This window comes from Alligator mississippiensis, chromosome 1, assembly GCF_030867095.1.
Source record: "Alligator mississippiensis isolate rAllMis1 chromosome 1, rAllMis1, whole genome shotgun sequence".
Lineage (NCBI taxonomy): Eukaryota > Metazoa > Chordata > Crocodylia > Alligatoridae > Alligator > Alligator mississippiensis.
This window is the reverse complement of record NC_081824.1, coordinates 251,470,905-251,489,946: the sequence shown is the minus strand read 5'-3', so window position 1 is coordinate 251,489,946 and position 19,042 is coordinate 251,470,905. Positions and strand designations below refer to the sequence as shown.

Genomic DNA, 19,042 nt, shown 5'->3' with positions numbered 1-19,042 from the left:
TGCATGAATGGGAAACAGATTACAATTGGCAAAAAAACAAAAGCAAGTGTAGGCAAATTTTTCTGGCTGTGGGTAGGAAGGACCTGCCCTAGGCAAGCACCTGGCCCTGGCTGCCACCACTGTTCTCCATGGTAGCACAGGGAACCTCCAGGAGGCTCCCCTGCCCTCCCCAGAAGACCAACATGGGCTGGATCAGCTCTTGGACTGTAGGGTGCCAACCCCTGACCTAAAAGTTCAAAGTAGAACACAAGTTTGGGGGTGTTTTAGATCATCAGTTTAAGCTAATCTGAAGATTTTGGATCGCTTGGGGTAGATAACATTGAGAAAGAAGCAGCCTGGCTCTTACTCCCTGTTCTGCAATGGAGAGGAATCTGCTATCTTATTTATCTCTATGCAAAAGTCAGTACTAAATCAAAGCATTTTCAGAGATGGTGGGAAAGCAGCATGCATATGTACAATCCCTCCCTACCTTCAGCTATGAAAAAAATGGGAGATCATAAAAGGGGAACCCAGCAGTTCTCAAAGCCCAGCAATTTCAGCACATGCTGCTTTAGAGGTTTTCATCCTGAAAGCCACTTCTTCAGGCACATCAGTGTGAGAAACAGCTTCTGGAAAGGGCTGTACCAATCCATTAGATATCATCAGCTTGCAGAAGCTTTTGGGGTAGTCAGATCAAGCAAGCACTCAGCATGGAAACCTGGAGGAGGTATAAATCTACAGGGCAGAACAGTTTGAGTTTACAAAGGGAAAGGGGTCAGCATCAGCTCAGAAGCAACTATTTACTAGCACCAGACCACTTAGCAGTCCCTTGCAGTAGTCAGCACTAGAGGATGTATTTAAAAAAAATCTGAGAACCACCGACACATCTGCTTGGGCCAACACCTGCAGGAGTATTCAGAACCAACAGTGCTTATGATCACGCAGTAAAGTCTGAATGCATAAAAAGCCCCTGCCACTTCATCAAGGCTGGAAGCGTTCCGCTGTTCTCTTCCAAAGCGGACTGCATGCACAAGATACCATCCCTCAGGCTGGACACTGATGATGACTCCACAAAGGTGAGAGGATACATTCATGTTCAAGTCCTTTACCCCTTTTTGTGACAAGTAAAAGAAAGGTCTCCTTTCCAATGCAGATACCCAGTGTTTCTACAGTACTATACTCCTTATGCAGACACCAGCAGCTCACAGCGAGGCAAGCATGGAGTTGCAAACTTTTCAAACACAGGTCCACAGTCTCATGCAGGTGTTCACCACTCCACCCCTGAATTTATTCAAGATCCTTGGCAATGAGATTTTTCCAATTTGGTTTTTTTAATAAAGCTTTGGGGGAAAATATACAGACCCCCCCCCCCCCCCCCCCAAAAAAAAAAAATCAAAAATCTGGGCAGCTAGCAAGCTCTTAGGAGCTAACCCAGCATGCTTAGCAATAGGTTTCATCTCAAAAATTATTTTGTAGAGGAGCACGTTTTGCATAATTTAAGTCACAGGATACTAAGAAACCAACTGGCACAGAAAAGGACCACTGTAAACAAATCCTTTTTCTGACTTAAGTGGGAATTGTAATCTGCCAATGCAAGGACTGAATGGGATGCAGCAAGTCAGTCATGGATAAAACATGACTAAAAGAGTTTCTAATTCCCTTTACCACTAAATGTCCTACCCAATTAGGAGAGCTAGAGGTAGAAAGATGGGGTAGGCTGGAAGTGGCAAAAGCAGAGGGACAATATATTCCCCTCTGACATCTCAGTGCAAGATTTTTCTTCATCAAGGCAAAAAAATATTTCTGTTGTTCCCTGAATGAGTCCTACTCTTAGGAAATGAAGAATTACAATGGTGGTTAATCTATACCAAATAGGTTTGCATTAATTAGCTAGTGAGTAGAAGTAGGTCTGAATGTAGGGAGCATACTGCAGCTTGTAGAACTACCTTTGGAATGGACTGATTAGCAACTTTCATCTTTGATGTCATTTTCTACCTGTTGACACAGGTATGTTTCCAATTAAGTTGGCAAACCAAACCTGGAAATTAAGATGCATTCAGAGGGGGTTTTTTTTCCTTTTGGCAGGGTTGTGCCTAAATTTCCCCTTTCTTGCAGGGAGTAAAGGCAGCAGTATCCATATCTACTGGTCAGAGGAATTCCTAGTATTTTTCCTGTACCTTACATGAGTCTTTTGCATCTCATTTGTTCCAGAGTTCTTTCGTAAAAGTCCTAGTTTAGAGAGAAGGGTTTTCTGAAGCAAGTATATACATAGGCCATTCCCCTTCTAAAGCCATCACCAGAAGGATTAGATCATTTCTTGTAACCTCATTTTCAAAAAGGCCTCAGAACAGTGAGGGAGGAGGAGAGGAAAAAAATAGTATCCATTCATAGGCATGAAAGCTGCAAAACTAGAAAAAAGCCTAGGGAGAAGAGTTTCTTTTGTGGAGGTGTCAGCTCATTGAACTCATCTGTTAGGTGTTTGGGGAAGCATGTACATGGAGGGGGAAAGTAACCTAGAGCCTCAAATCCTCCCCAGTACAGAGGGAATATGGAGATATCAAAATTAATGCCTTTTCCATGCACTACTTCAGAAAGTTTGTTGGAAGATGCTGCGCCTTCAATATTCAATTCTGCTCCAGTAGAACATGGTACAGAGAAGAACCCAGAACTGAAAGGAAAGAGAAGTTGTTTAGTGGGACTGTCTCAAAGCTTGCTTCACTGTCAGCTTTCTGCTGAATTAGGTCAAGGATTCCTGTGACAGAATCAGCTCCAAGGAACTACAGGGATCTGAAAGTCTGTACGGAGGAATTTAACTATTTGATGCAGAAGTTAAAGCAGACAAGTTAATTTGGTTCCAGTGGTTTTTCTGGAAAGTTTTAAAACCAGTTTAAAATTTATCTGCTGTTTAAGTATTTCTTATGCTTGTTTTATGGATTATGTAAAGGTTTTTGGTGACCCATTTTCCATGATACTAGGTCATATGAGGATGATCTATTCCCTAACACAAATAGCATTGTTTCTGCAGTTACTGCATGACTCCAGCCCAGAGAGCTTTGAAGCTGGAAGCTGTCACATAGTACCCCTGTACTGGAGGTGTCCAACAAAGGAAAATAGATGCTTCTCTACAAGAGAGACCTCAGCCCCTTCAAAAAACATGTTTGGGAGGCCATTATGAAGTGACAGCCACTTAAGTGAACATCTGCATTAAAACAGATATGCTCGTGGCATCCCTTCCCATCTAGTTGCACATGGGATAATGGAGCCAAGTTGTTCATGCAAGTAGTTTCACTTCATGGGCTGTGTAATCAACCCCTTGCTAAAAACTTATGCACAGCATAGCTTACCTGCCTTAGCAGAGGTCCTTCAGTTTCAGCAGGTTATGCTCAAAGACTGGACATCTCTGCTATTAACCCTAAATACCACTGACCCTCTTTACACAGTGGATAGGCTTGAAGTGGGGCTATTTTTGGAACACAGGCCTGAAGAGCAGCTTTGTCTGAAAACCGCCCTTCAAAAAAGGCCCTCCCTGCACATTCCCATTGTCATCCACTTGGAAGGATTCCAAGGTTGAAAGAATTGTTCTCTAGGTGGCAGCCCTTTCACCCACGCTAAACTCTTCACCCTTATGCTGGGTGAATAGTGAAGAAAGAAAAAAAAAATATATAGCAGATTTAGTACTCACAGTCCAGCAGAGAATGGCAAAGCCAAACCAAGCTACACCCCAGGCATGTCTGTCCATTGGTCCAGCGATAAGCTCGTAACAACCCTGTGGGAATCACAGGCAAGAGGGGAGTTAGAGCTTGTACCAGTCATATGCAAGCTCAGATATTTCGGAAAGCAGCAGCAGGATCCCCTTTCCAGGGACCATCTACACGTTAAGGTAGGTAGGTGTCAAGGCATTTACAAGCAAATAGAACATGCCCCTGAATCACAGCCATCTGTCAAGATGTTCAGTTTTGAACTAATAGGCAACCATTGATCATCTGAATCATGGTGTACACATAAGAGGTCTAGTCAGGTGTCTGATGAATTTGCTTGTATAGAGTCCTGCAACCATCACACCAAAACTTTAGACGTGTACGCCTAGGCAAGAATATGGAGGCATGGAAGCTGTGAAAGACCTATCATGCCCATTTAGACCATTGAGACAAAATCCAAAGGCCAGACCAAATCTAGATATTCAGTGCCTTGATGGCTGTAGCTTCTGCCAGAGCTCAGACAAGAACTGCTGCTGACTGCCTAACACCTCAGTGAAGGTGCATTTGTCAGGATGCTGTCCCTTAGCCTCTCCAACCCAGAAGTACCCACAAGGCAGTGGGGACTAGGGTTTTGAGGCACCCTATACTCCCCTTACTCTGGAGATTGCAACATCGCAGTATTTTATAGGAGCTACCCTGCCACTAGTAGCTCCACCGTGTTGCCACCAGGCTATCCAGTCAAATGCAATTTACAGTCATATCCCAGGACCAAGCTTTGAACTAGAAAACAGCTTTCAGAGCCACCTCCACCCAACATGAATGGCACGTGCCTCAAGCAGCTGGGGGGAGGTGGGGGGGGGCATAGCTGTGCCGCTGGCAATGGGAGCACAGTGGTGGCTGGAGCTTGGCGGCGGGAAGCGGGGAGCTCCTGCGGACACTACCAGCACTGTTGGTGGTGGCAAGTGCCGACCATGGGTCAGCAGCCACCTGCAGGTGCCACTGGCAGTGGTGGCCAGGGGCAATCAGGGACCACCTGCAGACACCACTGGTGGTGCCAGTGCCAGGGTGGTGAGCGGCAACTGCCCACAAGTGCCGCCGGCAGTGTTGGTGGCACCTTTTTGCAGGGGATGCACTGCCACGTGCACTCCCTACATGTCACCCCTGTCACCCAGGACTCCTACTTAGGAGCTGGCAAAAACATCCAAATTCATACTGTGGATCTCTTTCTAGAAGGAAACCCATCTCAAACTCGTACCATTCCTGGCAAGTGTTGCAGAAGCCTGAAGAATCTTCCCCCCCCACCACTTCTTCCTAGTAGCCACACAAAGGCCAGTTTTTTGGAGGCTGCACACTAGCCTGGTCATTTCAAACTCCTCCAGACAGACTGGCTGAAGGGAAGATCCATGTTCTGTGACTAGGCTGCCACATTAGAACTGATTTTGCCAAGTCCACAAAAGAGCTTAGCAAAACAGACATTTGAAGTTGCCCCACTGCCCATTATATATCAGAGTTATCAGTGAGAGGTGTTAGGATAGCTCAGTTTATGAACTGGGCTTATTTAGTCTGCAGAAGAGAAGACTGAGGGGGGATTTAATAGCATTATTCAACTCCCTGAAGGTTGATTCCAAAGAGGATGGAGCTGGACTATTTTCAGTGGTGGCAGATGACAGAATAAGAAGCAGTGGTCTCAAGTTGCAGCAAGGGAGGCTTAGGTTGTATATTAGGAAAAACTTGTTCACTAGAAGGGTGGCAAAGCACTGGAATAGGTTACCTAGAGAGGCGGTGGAATCTCCATCTTTTTCCCCAGCGTGACAAAGCCTTGGCTGTAACAATCTAGTTGGGGCTGGTCCTGCTTTGAGCAGGGGGTTGGAGTAGATGACCTCCCAAGTTCCCTTCCAACCTTAATATTCTATGATTCTGTGAGAAAACACCCCGTTTTCTGCCACAGCCTCTATCAGGGTGTCACTATCTTGTTAGAACACCAGCCATCCTTCAAATGTAATGCCCACTGAGCACCATGGAGCTGGACTGAACTATGTCTGGAACCATTGCCTACCAGTTCCATTCAGACAGCATCCATCCACTATGTTCCACCACTCTACCAGGAATGCCCCATGCCTCTATTCTGGGCATGGTAATATGGAGAAATTCTGAATGCTTATCTTTCTTTGAGAAGGTAGGATAGCTAGTTCTCAAAAGGTTCTCAGTCTGGAGGTCTGGGCTTCCAGCTCCCATTGAACTGAATTGCACTGTTGCAACCATCATCCTCTTCCCAGCATATCACTGATTAATGCAATTTCACTCCAGCAAGATAACCAATTATTGAACATCAGATATGCAGAGGGATTCCTACCTTATCATTGTAGTAGCCAGAGACTCCTAGTTTGCAGCCATCCAAATTGACAGGTATCCCTTGAACATTCATGACACAACACTGGCGTGGCCAAGGGAATTCTGAATCACTGTTAATGTTTCTGAACTTGGACATGTAGTTCTGCCAGTCAGACGGGCCATTCACACCACAGCACTCATGCTGGATTTGAGAGAGAGAGAGAGAGAGAGAGAGAAGTTCTTTGTAAAGATAAGGCTGTGGTATTATACAGGATCTGGGACCCACTCCCAATATTCCACAAAATTGATGCCATCCTATGGGTACTAGCTCACATCACAGGTGATAAATGCATTTGTGGGTGTGGGAATGCAGAGCACTGGCCAGTACTGGAGATACTAAAAGCATTATCTTGGGGACCAGCAAGATTGAAAGGCTGGAGGGATGAGAAAAGACTTCATTTGAGACCGATCCAATTTCAGTTCCTACTGACCTAATGTTACTGAAAGGTTAAAAGCCACAGCCCTAAGCCTTTTCTCATTTGCAGACTCCTAAAAAAATTCAAATGGAGGTGTGGACCCCTCTGAATTGCAAGTGTGGGTATTCACACACTTGATTGATCATAGTCATCTTTTGTGGAGCCCTTACATATAGTCTGTGGAACTCTAGAGGTCTGCAGAACACAGGCTGGAAAAAAAAAATTAAATCAAATCACTGGTCTAGGGGGTAGGTGTGAAATTCTAGAGACACGAGGAGCTTGGATACGGTCTTTCATTGTGAGCTGTTTTTATTTGTTTTTTTTTTTTTTTTAATTACCTGAAGCATGAGGCGGTCCCATGTCCTGGTGACCCCTTCACTCATCCACTTGTCATCATTGTTGAGTGGCTCTGGGTTCTGATACTTCTCCAGCATTTGCTTCAGGAAGAGATTGCGAGTGAACTATAATATAAACAGGGCAGGGTGCATACACCTTATTAGGAGGTTCAGAAAAAAAAAGGGGTGGGGGGTCTTCCCCATTGGAAGCAAGCCACACAATGTTTGGGGCCCAACAAGTCTTTCTAACTTCTAGCATTAGATTGGATTTAAAACACAAAATAAAGTTAAATAAATCTGGCATAACCTCGACAGATCTTGAAGTCTAGCTTTTGAATGCTGTCAAGAGAAATTTCTTGAGAGAAGGCACAGACAGATAATTTGTTGTGATTAATTCCAATGTAGAAGTTAACATAGGCAGTCTTTTCCCCTGCCATCCATTGTGAGAACCCAGTTTTATCCACCCCCCACCCACATCAAGTCATGTCTTCCCTCTGCCCTCTACAACAGCACTGTCAATCTGTGTCTGAAAAATGTCATATGAAAGGCTCCATTAGCATTTGATCCGAACATGCATGAATAGAGCACCTCATTTCCTGGATTGGAGGGATGGTATAAACACTCTAGAGACTGTACCATCCTTCCATTGGTTCAGCCCTTACTAAAGTAACTAGCCCTCCTCGGGTTTCCTTTTCTTCTGCCTGGAACATGTACAGAAGTACCAGAAGCTGTTAACGCTACCCCTCCACCCCTTTCAACTTGCACTCTCTAGCAAAAGTATGCATGGGGAAACAGATACTCACAAAGTCTCGATGAGTTGCTGCTGTGATGCAAGAGGCCGTCTCAAAGGCATATGTGATCAACATCAGGATGATATACTGGAGACACCAAGAGTAGAAGGTACTGTTATCTCTCAGACCCAAGTTACTAGGAAGCAAGTCAAGGGATTGGCAGACTCCCCCAGGGCCAAGTCCAATCCCCTGCTGAATATCCCAAGCTCAATAAGAGAAGGTTCTGTCCTTATGACTCCAGTTTCAGGAGGAACGCCGGGGGGGGGGGGGGGGGGGGGGGGGGGGGCAACAGTATCAGGACATCCTGCTACAGTTCTAGAGGTGGCAGTTGAAACTTTACTCCATGCTCCTACCAAAGGTTACCTAAGCTGACCCACCTGAAAACAGGGCTCAGGTCATTTAAGCTGGACACTCAAAAGGCAGGACCTGATGCTGGCCACAGGACTCCCTTATGTGCCACTGGATGCAGAAACTGGTGGGCCTTAACCAGGGTATCAAATAGGCTTCTAATTCTAAGCAACTAGGACTCTGTTTGGGACAACCTTTTAATGACCACCACTCTGAAGATTAGGGGTTTTCAGTTCATTGATGGCCCTTTTGTTCTTGTGCCAGCCTTAGGCTGGAGGACAGAACTCATTCTCTTTTCTGGTGTTTACCCCCAAGACAGCAATCAGATCCCCTTCTAGCCCATGAGTTTGCCACACTAATCAAGTACTGCTTTAGCCTCCTCTTAGATAAGCTCATCATCCCCCAATCATCCTAGCAACCTCTTCTGTTTCCTTCTCTTCAAACATGGGTGACCAAATCTGCACACAGCATTCCAAAAGGGATCTCACCCCTTTGGGTAATCTCACCATGGCATTAGTGATTCACCATTGTCCTGGAATAGGAAATGATCCTTTCTTGGAGGGGTTTGCCAGAGCCTCTGTATCTGCACTGAGGGAGGGCAGTCCAGCTCCACTTTTTTCCTCTCTGTTCAGCTTTTGAACAAATTTGTTCAAAGGTCCCATTGATTAATAATCTGATAAGCACTACCCGAGAATACTAGTCCATGGCTAGTCCAATAGCTCCAAAGCACCTGCCCTCCAAAGCCTCTGGTTGGGAAAAGGTTCCTTTAAAGTCATATTGACTAGCTGCTATAAAGGAACCGGGTCATTATCTTATGACATCCAATGGAAATTAAGGACATGAGCACTTACTAGGAGTTTACACTAAATGACCGTGCCATGTCAATTCTATTTCTCTAGGACCACGTGAAGCATTTGCACCACATCTGGCAACATGCTGGCATACCAGAAATTAAGGAACAAGGGGCAACCCCACTGTCCAAGAACATGGTCCAGACAGCTGCAAAGCTGCCACAGGATTTTGCATGCAGTGCCTAGAGGTGGAGGAAGGTTGTCCCACCCACCAGATCTTCATCTAACTCCAGTAAAGCTAAGGTAGGGGAGAAGTGGGGAGTCCCTTTGGATGTGAGCACCTCCCCATCTTCAACACCACAGTCATAATAAGTTTCCCTCTTTTGCCCTTTTGGTAGATTGTGGATTTGGTGCCATGGAATCCATCATGGAACCCCTGACCAAGAACCAAATGTAGAAGTGTGCCACTTGTTGGCAGATGAGTCTCTCACTTGCCTCCCATCTCCTGGTAGGGATTCCTTTCTTCCCTCTCACAGCCTAGGATTGCTAACAGCCCCAGGAAGGGGTAGCCTTTGAGTTATAATTGTCAAGGCTATCAGTGACTGAAGGCCAGGCCTTTAATTGCTTTTTATTCATCCATTCAACTAATGTCATCCTTCCCAGTGAAGACTCAGCAGCTCACAATAAGAGGAAAAAAACCCCTGATAGGACAGGAGAGCAACAAAAGAACAAAACCTTTTAAAAGGTTATTAGAATACTTACCAAAAAAGAAAGAAGGGGAACAAAAAAAAATAAAAAAAATAAAAATGAAAGATTCCTCCCCAACCAAACTATCTCAATCTAGCTTTGTTTGCTAAATGCATGCACATATAGGAAGGTCTTACTGTAGGCTCAGGCTAGCAGAGAGAAGATTTAGAGAACACCATATCACACCACTTACCGCCAGTAGCATTGCCCTATTTGACTTAATGACTCCAACGATACCAAGAACAGCCAGATTGAAGAGAGCAAAGCCAACAAATATGCCAATCCAGGCAGCACCATAGATGTCATCATTGTTTGTGGCTTCCAACAGAGGGTACAGAGTCTGCTGATCCGACACAAAGAAGATGCACTCTGCTGTCAGTGCAATGCCACACAACTGAGAACCAGAAATCAGAATCCCATTAGTTCAGGCCAGACCAGCTCAGAAGCCATACCACAACCACTTACAAGGAGAGCCTTTTTCAATCCCCGCCTCTTATGAGCACAGGTTTTATCATAGTGGACTTAGAGACAGGTCTATATTATTCCAGCTGCATGTCTACCAGCATGGCCCCAAGGAAGCTCAGCCTTCTCCTTCCCCTCTGCTCCCACAGATATTCAACTTGGTATACTGGAAGCTCTGAAGTCATCCCCAGGGACTACTTGCAAGCACCTTAGAGACCCAGTCTCGAGTGGACATTCTCTCCTTGCAGTGACCTCACCAGCAAACTTCCAGGTTTAGAACGTGTGCGCGAACAGATGTGTAGGGCTTGCTTAGTAGATTCCAGGTGGACAGCCCTACAGCTGCAATGGAAACATGCCAGAAGTGCTCTCCTATCCCAGACCCCTGTTCCCACAAGTCTTTGGACACTGAGTGTGCATTTTGGATTGGAACAGTTACATTGATGATTTTTTTTTTCCCTTTTAAGGGAAGGCATCTGTCTGGGAAAGCAAAGGGATCAGGCTTAAACAGAATACATGTTTAAGCCTATTCTACTAGACAAGGTACTTGAGCCTTTGCTTCCTCCACAGGTCATATTATCCTCTCTTCTACGAAATATCCATCTGAAACCATTTGCTCACATGGTCTGTTCAGGTTTCTCTGATGTAGTGTTACATTTATCCTTCTTACATTACAAGGTTCATATAAAGAATGAGTCCATTGCTGGGATTTGCCTTGTAAAAAGAGGAACTGCTCTGGAGAACCCTCAAACATCATCACTGTCCCTTACAGCCCTGAGCCACTTACCCCAATAATCACGTTGCCTAGAACTAGCAGACCTTGAAAACAGCGCACACCATTATCGCCTTTTGCCATCTTCAACACTTCATGCAACCTGGAGGGGGAAAAATAATAGCATTCAGAACAAGTCCAACAGGTTTAGACTAGAAAAAGAAATTATCCAGGGAGATTATCAAGGAGAACCAGCCAGGATGCCATCAACTTCCACTTACTTCCTTGCCCTGCCTTGGAGTTATAGGAAGTATTTAGGCAGCAGACTAAATAAAACTATATAATGCAACCCTTCCATATTGGGTCCAACTAAATGTTTACCTAGACTAACAGCAGCAAGTGGCAGAGCAATCCAAGCTTCTTATCCCCAGCTCACAGGGAGTTCACCAGCATTTTGTAGGTTGCTGGTGGCTTGAGCCTAATTTAGAATGAGATTTCCATCATTAACAAGGTACCAGCAACATAATTCCCCTTGCAGAAGGGCTGCTGACACCAGCACAGCTACACCAGTGGCTGGCGTACATGTGTAAACCAGAATAGCAATGCCTGTGTTGGACATACCTTGCCCTTCTGCTTGGAAGCAGTGCGCCCTTAGATCATGCTGTTCAGTCTGTAACCCATTTTCCTTCTTCCCAACTGCATTACACTAGCTTCAATTTCATAGTAACCCACTATATTCCATCACCCGTCCCCATTCCCCTTCCATAAAACTTTGTTCAAAGCAGAAATCTCTGGGCTTTAGTTCATAGTTACCATATACATCCTTGTGATGTCTCTCTTGGCAACTCATCCCCATCTCTACCACTATGAGCCTTTCTCCAACTATGTATACAGAGATGTGGCTGCCATGGTCTCTGGAATTGCCTGTTTTGGAGACCCTAAAGGCTGTAAGCATGGAAAGCCCGACTTCTCCCCGCTTACTGTGGCACACCCCAGGAGTGTATCTTGGTAAGCAGGCAGGAGCTCCCAAGGCTTGCTGATCCAGGAATTCCCAGAGTGCACAGAAATCAGCTCCTCAAGTCCCTGGAGCACCTGCCTGGGGTAGCTGCAGAGCATAGGGAGCTCCAAGCTCCCTTTGGTCTCCTGCCATAAAATGAGTGGATGTCTACCACAATAAAGCAGCACAAATTATTATTACTTTTTGGCATAACCACATATTGTGGTGACAAAGGGTATGGATGACCATTTGCTTTTGCTTTGAGCCACCCCACTTGAGGTCCATTTCCACCCCAAATGTTCTCCTAGCTAGAGGTCAGCTTCAGTTCCCAATGTGAAGCCATGTAGTCACCTGAAACAGGATAGGTGTTCAAGCATGGAGATGCCAAGCCAGCTACGGATGGGACAAGGAAAACAAGCTGGGTAGCATTCCAGCCATGCTTCTCATGACTGTGTCCTCACCCTAGGGCCCGGTACTCCTCATGGAATGCGTGCTCTCCAGAGGCAATGGCCACAGGGCCAACCTCTCTGGAGGAATCCAGCCAAGAGTCCCATATAGAGTCCTTCCGTCAGGGAGCAGGGGTGGACAGGGAAGAACAGAAAAACCACTATGGTTTTATGGAGCTACAGCTGATCCAGGGTGCAAACAAGAGAAGGTGACTCAATCCCTCCTCTCCTAGAGAAATTATGAGAGCTGTCACGTTCTCAGGCTTCCTCACTTCAGGAAACCATCCTGGGAAGTTTTAGAAGCATTAGTACAGACAAGGCCATGATGTCCACTATTAAGAGAGATATAAGGTTATCCTCTTCTCCACAGATGTCCTCAGTGTGGCTGCCAGGAAGTCACAGGAAGTTTTCTGGACAACAGAACACAGAAAGACATCAGGGATAGAGAGTAACTGGTAAGGCTGTGCAAAGCTTCAGATCACGATTCAGATGCGGGAAGCTTTAGGCTTTCCAAATCAATTTGGAAAAGATTCAGCAATTCGGCCATAGGGTATAATGGGGGGAAAAAAAAAAAAAAAAAAAATCAATTAAATATCTGTAACTTTGTTGTCTGTTGGCTGATTCAGCTGAAACTTGCAGGAGTGGTAGCCTCTGCTGAGTGCATGACATGTACCAAGTTTCAAGGTGATAGGTGCAGGGGTTTGTGGGAAACTGCACCCCAAATCCTTACACAAGCACCCATGTCGTGAGTTTTGCCTGACAGCAGCTAGGGGTGCAGGGCTCCAGAACCCCCCTACACTGATCTCCTCAACAGCTAGCAGGCTTCATGGCCTCATCAGGGGCTAGCATGCCTGCAGCTTTCACCCTGCTGCACCTTAACACACAGTGTCACCCATGTTACGAGTTTTGCTTGTCCGCAGCTTGAGGTACAGTTTCCCACAAACCCCTGCATCTATCTCCTTGAAACTTGGCAGGCTCTGTGGCCTCAGCAGGGACTACCATCCCAGCAGTTTTCATCCCCCTGTGCCTTCACCCCCCTCCCCCCCATGAGTTTTGCTTTCAGGACTTTGAGGTGGAGTTTCCCAGAAACCCCTGCACCTATCATCTTGAAACGTGGCATGTATCATGCTTTCAGCAGTGCCTATCACCTCTGCAAGTTTAATCTGAAATTAGCCAAAAGACAACAAAGTTATAGATATTTAATTGATTCCCCATTATACTCTGTGGCCGAACCAGCTCTGAATCTTCTGAAGATTCGGCCGAATAGAATCGGAAAAACGATTCGGATATCCAAATCAAATCTCTGGCATCCAAATCGAATAGTTCCCTATTCACACAGGCCTAGTAACTAGATCTACCAATTTCTGCCCTCTCTACAGCAGCTGCTGTGCTTGCACAACAAATGCAGACATAGCCAGAACACCATACTACTGCAGAAGCCAAAGTGTTAACAAAGAGAGACCTCAAGCATTTTACCATCATCTCATCCAGACTGTATCAGGACCCCTACCACAGCAGTGCTGCAGAACCTGCCAAGCTGATGTTGGACAAGTTTCTACAGTCCTGTGGCTACTGTTAAGGCTGTCATCTGGTGGTAGCACTTTAGGACTCTGAAATTCGCACACTTAATTCCAAAGCCTTGTGCAACATTTCCTTGGCTAATAACAGATTGGGAGACAGAGTGGAAAGGAAATAAATCATCTCCATTAGTGCCTGACCTAAGCTCTTTATGCTTTACAGAGAAGGTACAGGATCAAAAGATGCCATGTCTGGATCAAGCAGGGCCCCAGCCCAAACATATGAAGCTAGGCAGTTATTTAGGGAATTTCACTTACGAAATCTCCTGCATCCTCTCTAGTTAACTAAATTTATTTGGTAAATGCTGGAAATACTGCCAGTAATACCTATACACATGCTGGATACCTGCTCCCACGTGTCAATTGGCATGTGTGGAAACAGACCTGTTTAACTGTGTCTGCTGGAGCATGTTAATTAACATGCTCCAGCAGCCTCCATAACAGGTGTATTCAGTGTCCCTGCACTTCAAAATGGTGGCAGGGGTGCTTTAACCAAAGTCTGTCAAAGGAGCTTTAGTTAAAAGCACCACTGCCACCATTTTAAAGCACTGAGACATTGAATACATGTGACACTGCAAGCACTTTAATTGGAGCAGCTCTTGGAGCCGCTTCAATTTTAAAAAATGCACCCCTCCTGTTTGTGTAAAGATGCCTTCGTGACTAGGCAGATCCTGCTTGCCCCTAACCTGCAAATATTGTACACACAAGCCTATGAGAGTAAAGCAGGGATTTTCATGTGGAAGAAGGGTCAGCTTTTCAAAGGGCTGTATTCAGGACAGGATGAAGATTGAACAGATGGAGTATATCAAAGCTGTAGCAAAGCAGGCATGATATAATGGGCCAGCTCTCCATTCTTTACTAGGAAAAATGTTCTAAAGGAAATTGAAGGCAAGAAAAAATTAAGTAGGCACAGAGAAGAGACCTTTACTAGGAGACCCTGGACTACAGTTACGTGGAGGCAGCATAGTGCAGGGTAGAGGATAAGCTGGATGGTTGGAGGCCTCTTGTTAAATTTTCCATACATCGGTAGTTTGGACAGGTCTTCAGTCTAACTTAATACCTCTTTGAACAGGGGGTGGGGGTGGAGAAGTGGAGCTTTTGGTAGGACAGAAGGCAAATGACAACTTGTAGATTTCATGTGCAAGTCCTACCTGAAAGAGCAGGAAGGCCAACAGCTGGGTTGCCTCAACCTCCAGGGAAATCTAGGCCCTTAGTTTGAATGGAATCAAGCTCTTAGTTAAGGCAAACACCATCCCTGTTATGAGACACTCCTGCTGGACCCTACAGGCACTTTCACATGTACTCTGGGGTTGGGGGGAAAAGGGGTGCTTTAATTAGAGCTGCTTTAATTATAGCACCACAGCATCTCATGTATTAGCACTGCTGAACTTCAACAGTGGTGGGAATGCTTGAACTAAAGCTCATTCAATAAGCTTTAATTCAAAATGGTGGTAGGGGTGCTTGCAGCATACATGAGATGTGGAGGCTGCCTGGAACAGTAATTACCATTCTCCAGCAGACTCAGTTAATTGAGTCTGCTCCACAGCACAGCTACAGGCACCCTAGGGTTTGCCTATTTTAGGGATCCCTCCACAGTTTAGAGCCAAATGCACAGCTCAGACTAGTTCTTCACTGCTGCCACACAACTCACTATACTGTACTCCCCCCACCTGAAGACATCTGGCCACAACCCAGATTGCAGCCAATCTCCTTTCAAGAGAGCAGGCAAGACCATATCAGCCTTTCAGGCTACTGAAAGTGAAATGCCACTGCCCCAAACCTGCCTATCAGCAACTTAGGGATGGGTCTGTTCTTTTTATATTCCTGTAGCCTGTCACGGGATCAGATCAACTTTTCCTGATCAACCTTTGTCCAACCTGTTCTTAAAAGCATCCTGTTAAGACTATTCTACCACTTTCTAGAGAGCCTGATCCACTGTTCTGTTATTCTGATATTTAACCTAGATTATTTTTGCTACAAATTAAAATATTTTCTTCTTGCTCTCCATATCCACAAGGGATAAGTCTATTGGCCATTCTCCTCATGACTCATTTACATACTGGAAGACATTTACCTCTTCTTCCGTCCTGCCTGTCCCCAGGTCTTTTCTTTTCTAGAGAGACAAAGGTCAGTTCTTTCAGCTGTTCTCCTAGGTCCTGTTTCATCAGCTTCTTCTTCTGGTTTCTGTCCTCTAGACTTTCTCCAACCTACATTTGCCACCCATGTGGAAGGCTGACAAATTAAGCCATCCCCACTCAGTTTGGGCAGTGATCTAGATAGCAATGTATTCAACTCTCCCAGAGAGACAGGACCCAGGTGACCCACTAAGTATCAAGACTGTCACAGGTGCCTTTGAGGAGGAACCTGTAGGCAATGAACCTTATCTTTTAAGAAACTCTGCTGTCTTGCATTCTGCAAGCACAGCCAATCAAGGGGGGGTGGGGGGTGTAGAGGGAAGATGCACCTCATCCACTTTCACCCTCAATTAAGCCATTATACTGGTATGCCTTCATAGCAGCTGCTGAACTTATTAAGCACTCCCTTCAGTGTTACTGTACAGGCACTGCATTCTTACTGTATGGGGTAAGTGGTGGGAGACAAGGGAGCCACTTATCTTATTGCTCATTCAAACCCCAGGCATGGATTCCAGATGCTTCAGCAGTTGCCTTAAGAATCAGTCAGGCATAACTAACGAAGCCAAGCCTCACAGCAGTGGAAAGGTTGCAGCTCACCCACCCTATGCTAACTTGCCCTTAGCCCCATTCATTTTGATGTGGCAAGAGACGCACCTTCCTCACCATCTCTGGTGAGCTGAGCCCAGATCACTAAACATGTCCCTTCAAGCACTGGAAAAAACACAGTGCTTAAGTGGGGTGAGAGAGAAAAAAAAAAAGCCAGTCATGTGGAACAAACACTAAGGTGTGGCTCTTCATACTCTCACCCAAGGTAATAGCCATGGGGAGTTGCTGACTTCTCCCTCTGGTCAATGAGAGGGCTCCCAGGCTGAGTAGCTAAGCCTTAGCCCCAACAGGTCAGGGCTCTCAATAGCTTGAAATATGCATTTTTCATTAAAGGGGACTGGGAGTTAAGAGTTAGTGGAAAACAGAAGCCTTGAGGAAGGAAATAGAGAAGCAGTTTCTACTAAAAATATGTAAGGTAACTAGAGCTAGAGAGAGATGCAAGTTTTAAGCCAAAACATAGACTAACACATTGAATTCTGTGAACAGTCCAAGTAGTGCATTTACAAACATTGTTTCATCATGAAAAAGTCATTGATTTAAGTAATGCCCAACACGGTAGCTTCATCCCCCAACCTGCCACCCTGACTCAACTGAAATGCACCCAGCTCCATGGTGAAACAACTTGTTTTAACAGTATTCCAGCATGGGAAGGTTTAGAAGAAGTACAAGAAAGCCAGTCTGTGATTTCAGCAAGGAGACAGACAACCTCAAAGCACAGGTCTTAATACAAAGAACACTATTAAAAAAAAAAGAGAAACTGCTGTGGAATAAATCTCATGAGAACGCTGGAACACCTAATAAGTACATCCTAACAATGAGGGATTTAGGAAATAAAGCTAGAAGGGGAAGAGGGAGAAAAATTTTTCCTCTGATTAGCTCAGTTGAGCCACAACCCCCCTTTAGGCTTTGCCCCCCCCTCCCCTTTCTCTGCAAAACTCACTGCCTCCCTCCCCTGACATGCTTAGCAGCACAGTTAGCTCTTTATCATCTTTTTTTTCCAAAGGAAAGAGAGAAAGACTATCCCTCCAAGGAGCAAAATTAAAATAATGATCTCAAGGAAGCAGCCTGAAGGTAGAAAAGAAATCCTTAATAATCCCCTGCAGTTAACCCCACACAGTCACTAAACTCCTACTCACTTAATAGTGCTTCAGGACTAAAATAAACCATTAAGCATGAAAGCTTCAGTCTTTGTATAACAGATACTTGTAGCTCAAAAACCTCATTAGAGGAAACACAGCAACCAAGGCAATTAACTCACCCTCCTTGCTGTGCTGTTGACTCCAACAAAAATCCACACACACCTGTAAAACACAGCAACTCCCTCCTTTCTCAGCCTGATCTTTAAAGGGCCCAAGGAGCTTGAGAAAAGCAGTTTGTGATTGGTGGGGTGCACATCACATGCAATGGACCTGTTTCTAGCCAAACCTGTTCCTCTCTTGGGATGGGACCACAGTGTCTGTGTGATGCTAGGTTGCGCTGGAATGCTGTTGTACTGAAAATGCCAGCACTGAGGGGTTACTATTTTATGTTCTATCAGGAATGAACAAGTGACTCACTCCTAAGAGATCTTTGAACTTTAAAGATGATGGATAAATTAGTAGCACCTACATATGACTAATAGGTATTGATGAACTGTTACTTTCATTAGTATTTGTGTCTACAGAGAGCATGTTCTAGAAAAGAGGGGAAAGGGATTTTTGAAAAGGGCCTTCACTAAGTGAGGATTGCAAAAGGTAGGGGAAGTAATTCTAATAGCTCTCTGCTCCATTTCTTCATGTTGTATTGAGAAAGCTGGAGGCAAGTTTGCTTGGGGTGGGGTTTTACATTTTTTTTACTTGCTTGTTTTTTGGGTCCCCCCATTCAGGTATCATTTCCCCTAAGAATTCATAGATTGTAAGGCTGGAAGGGACCTCGGAAGATCATTGGGTCCAGTCCCCTGCACCAAGCAGGAAAGACAATTGGGGGGTCAGTTGACCCCGAAAAGGTGACTGTCTAGTCTCCTCTTGAAGACTCCCTGGATGACAGGAGAACTAGTAGTATCAGTGTTATGACTTCACACATTGACCCTGTCTTCTGTAGGCATTTCATTTTGCACACTTGGCCCTAATCACAATGTGGAAAGGTGTGTCAGTCTTTCCAGTCGGGCGCTGAGAACTGGTCAACTGAGAGGGGACAAGACTAAGAAACTTGTGGAACAAAGGCTGTATCTCAACTTCTTTCCCCTGCCCCCATTCCATCCCAATTAAAATTTGTGATCTCCATTATTGATAACTCCAACAGGTCTACTGCAAACTCTTGGGAATATGAGACCTGACCTTCTTCATGCTTTAAGACCAAACAAACAGATACAACACTGGGGGAAGAGGAGACTCTGACCTTTCAGTTCCTTTTTACAAGTCAGGAAGTAATACCCCCATTAAAAAATATTTACTGGCCCCACTTAAAGAGCCTTAGGGAAGTCAATGAGGATTGTGGAAGGTCCAGTATTCTAGAAACCACCCCTTCAGGTATCTGACCAGAGCTGAGAACGTGCCAAAGAAAAGCTGGGCTCCCAGAGAATGTATGCTAGAGTTTACATTGAATGCAATTGCATTCTGGGGAAGGATTTTAGGTT

General features: G+C 45.2%; 1 protein-coding gene across 3 annotated transcripts; it reads right to left on the bottom strand.

Annotated features, from left to right (window-relative positions):
* Nucleotides 1-1,068: 1,068 nt before the first annotated feature.
* Nucleotides 1,069-17,793, bottom strand: UPK1B (uroplakin 1B). Of its 3 annotated transcripts, none has more exons than XM_006271528.4 (8): nucleotides 17,687-17,793; nucleotides 10,743-10,830; nucleotides 9,690-9,890; nucleotides 7,623-7,697; nucleotides 6,823-6,945; nucleotides 6,031-6,210; nucleotides 3,662-3,745; nucleotides 1,069-2,647 (listed from the first exon to the last, which is right to left on the bottom strand). In XM_006271528.4, exons 2-8 carry the CDS (start codon nucleotides 10,809-10,811, stop codon nucleotides 2,597-2,599), a joined length of 783 nt encoding a protein of 260 aa, XP_006271590.1. In that variant the 5' UTR covers nucleotides 10,812-10,830; nucleotides 17,687-17,793; the 3' UTR covers nucleotides 1,069-2,596. The 3 variants fall into 3 exon arrangements, with proteins under 3 accessions (XP_006271590.1, XP_059576460.1, XP_059576459.1); XM_059720477.1 differs by lacking the exon at nucleotides 17,687-17,793 and adding an exon at nucleotides 15,762-15,856; XM_059720476.1 differs by lacking the exon at nucleotides 17,687-17,793 and adding an exon at nucleotides 12,126-12,339.
* Nucleotides 17,794-19,042: the final 1,249 nt, after the last annotated feature.

Excerpts from the sequence above, each read along its gene's own strand:
- UPK1B (XM_006271528.4), bottom strand. The coding sequence starts at position 10,811 with ATGGCAAAAGGCGATAATGGTGTGCGCTGTTTTCAAGGTCTGCTAGTT. Across the intron at positions 9,891-10,742 it reads TAGGCAACGTGATTATTGGG|TTGTGTGGCATTGCACTGAC; the intron begins GTAAGTGGCTCA and ends TCTGGTTCTCAG. Across the intron at positions 3,746-6,030 it reads CTGGCTACTACAATGATAAG|GGTTGTTACGAGCTTATCGC; the intron begins GTAGGAATCCCT and ends TGATTCCCACAG.